The 1,620-nt window shown below is 36.2% G+C and overlaps 1 protein-coding gene across 1 annotated transcript in view; it reads right to left on the reverse strand.

Moving 5' to 3' along the window:
- The window catches only part of LOC119585020 (proteasome subunit beta type-2-like), a 6,678-nt gene that overhangs the window by 1,881 nt on the left and 3,177 nt on the right, over window positions 1–1,620 (reverse strand). The window contains exons 2-3 of the mRNA XM_037933634.1: window positions 1,422–1,496; window positions 541–734 (exon numbers count right to left, since the gene is read on the reverse strand). Coding sequence (XP_037789562.1) covers window positions 541–734; window positions 1,422–1,496 — 269 coding nt within the window. The remainder of the gene's footprint in view (window positions 1–540; window positions 735–1,421; window positions 1,497–1,620) is intronic.

The raw sequence follows: 1,620 nt of genomic DNA on the forward strand, positions 1-1,620 counted from the left end.
GGAGAGAGGACTTTCATATCGGGAAACCACCCAGTGGCATTGGGTTAATAACTAAAATCAAAGCTGCACAGTATATATAAAACTACTTATGACAAAGTCCAATATAAAAACTTAATAAAATCTTGTTATGGTGTCGCAACAAACAGCACCTAACTTACAAACATACTGAACTGAGATTTACTAAGTTTTGCTTTGGCTGTTGGGTTGGGGAGGATTCACAATTACTACTGTAACAATAAATAACTGAAGCAGTGCTAGGTCACAAATGAAGTTGATGTTCTTGTAGGTATATACTTGATCTTACATTATACGAGCATTGCAAGAAAAACTAATATGAATAAACTCATAACAGGCATACTCGCATTCACAAAACGGAAAGTGAAAACAAAGACAACTATTCAGTGTTGGATATAGACAATTAAATGCTATTGTTTGTGGGAGGTTTAAAGACCTTTATCCGTTCCTGAATGGCTAACTCATAACTACATTATAATCTCAGGTCTATAACAACACCAAATGAAATAAGGCAACAATACATACCCGAGAGCGCAGGTGTGTGGCAAGAGTGTGTCTTGTGAAATGAACTGCTGCAGAGGGGGCCAATTCATAGCCGTTGCGCATCTTGTACAACTGGATGTTCTTGGCAATGTACTCTGCAAACTGGGTTGTGTCTCCTGGCTCTCCAGACACTGCCATTACTAGGTTTGATGACATTTTGTACATCTTGTCATCATCTGTTAGGTAACAAAAGAAGACCATTAACCAATCTCTAAATGACATCACAATTTCATCTTTTCTGCTAAAATTGCAATATACAGGTACTGTAACTGAGACACTTATATTATTTCCAATAAATACCACAGTAAAAAGGGACACACATTTGAGAGTCATGATAATGGTTCACTGAATAAGTCAATATATGCTGGTAACTATGACTTAAACTGTGTTCAGAACTGCTTGTCCAACTTGGATAATCAAGTAAACTTATTGGGAAAACTGTTCAGAACCCCATCCGACTTGTCTGGACAAGTCATCAACTTCGACCTCCAGAGAGTAGACCAAGTTTAATGTTAGTTCATAAACAAAGATGTCAGATATCACAATGTATCAACTTTTTCATTAGATCTATTGAAGAATTTGCTAAAAGTGTGTATTAAAGGGAATTGGAAGATGTATATAGTAGTTTTCATCTAATAATTTCACACCAACAGATGATTATAAAAAAAAATTGACTATGGCATTCAACTTGTGTTTTTACCAGCTGAGCACTGTATGGACTCAGGGCTCTGAACAAAAATAACTTGCCTGTCATTCATCACAGCTAGACAAACAGTTCTGAACACAGGATAATTCACATTATTTGGAAAAATAATTACTCTTTGCTGACTAACAGAAAAGTCTTCTCAATATTAAATGCTTACCTCCTTTTTGCACCATGATGCTCTGAAGATGGCTCATGTCTGTAGCCATCAATACAAAGTCATTGAACTTTGCACCTGTGGACATATGAGAATTAGAATAAAATAAAGTAACCTAATTCCTGTGAAACAAGTTGTAAATGTTTGCTGTGTTCTGCCTGAGCACTAATGCTGCTGTGTAAATAAAACAGTGGGGGGAAGA

This window comes from Penaeus monodon, chromosome 19, assembly GCF_015228065.2.
Source record: "Penaeus monodon isolate SGIC_2016 chromosome 19, NSTDA_Pmon_1, whole genome shotgun sequence".
NCBI lineage: Eukaryota > Metazoa > Arthropoda > Malacostraca > Decapoda > Penaeidae > Penaeus > Penaeus monodon.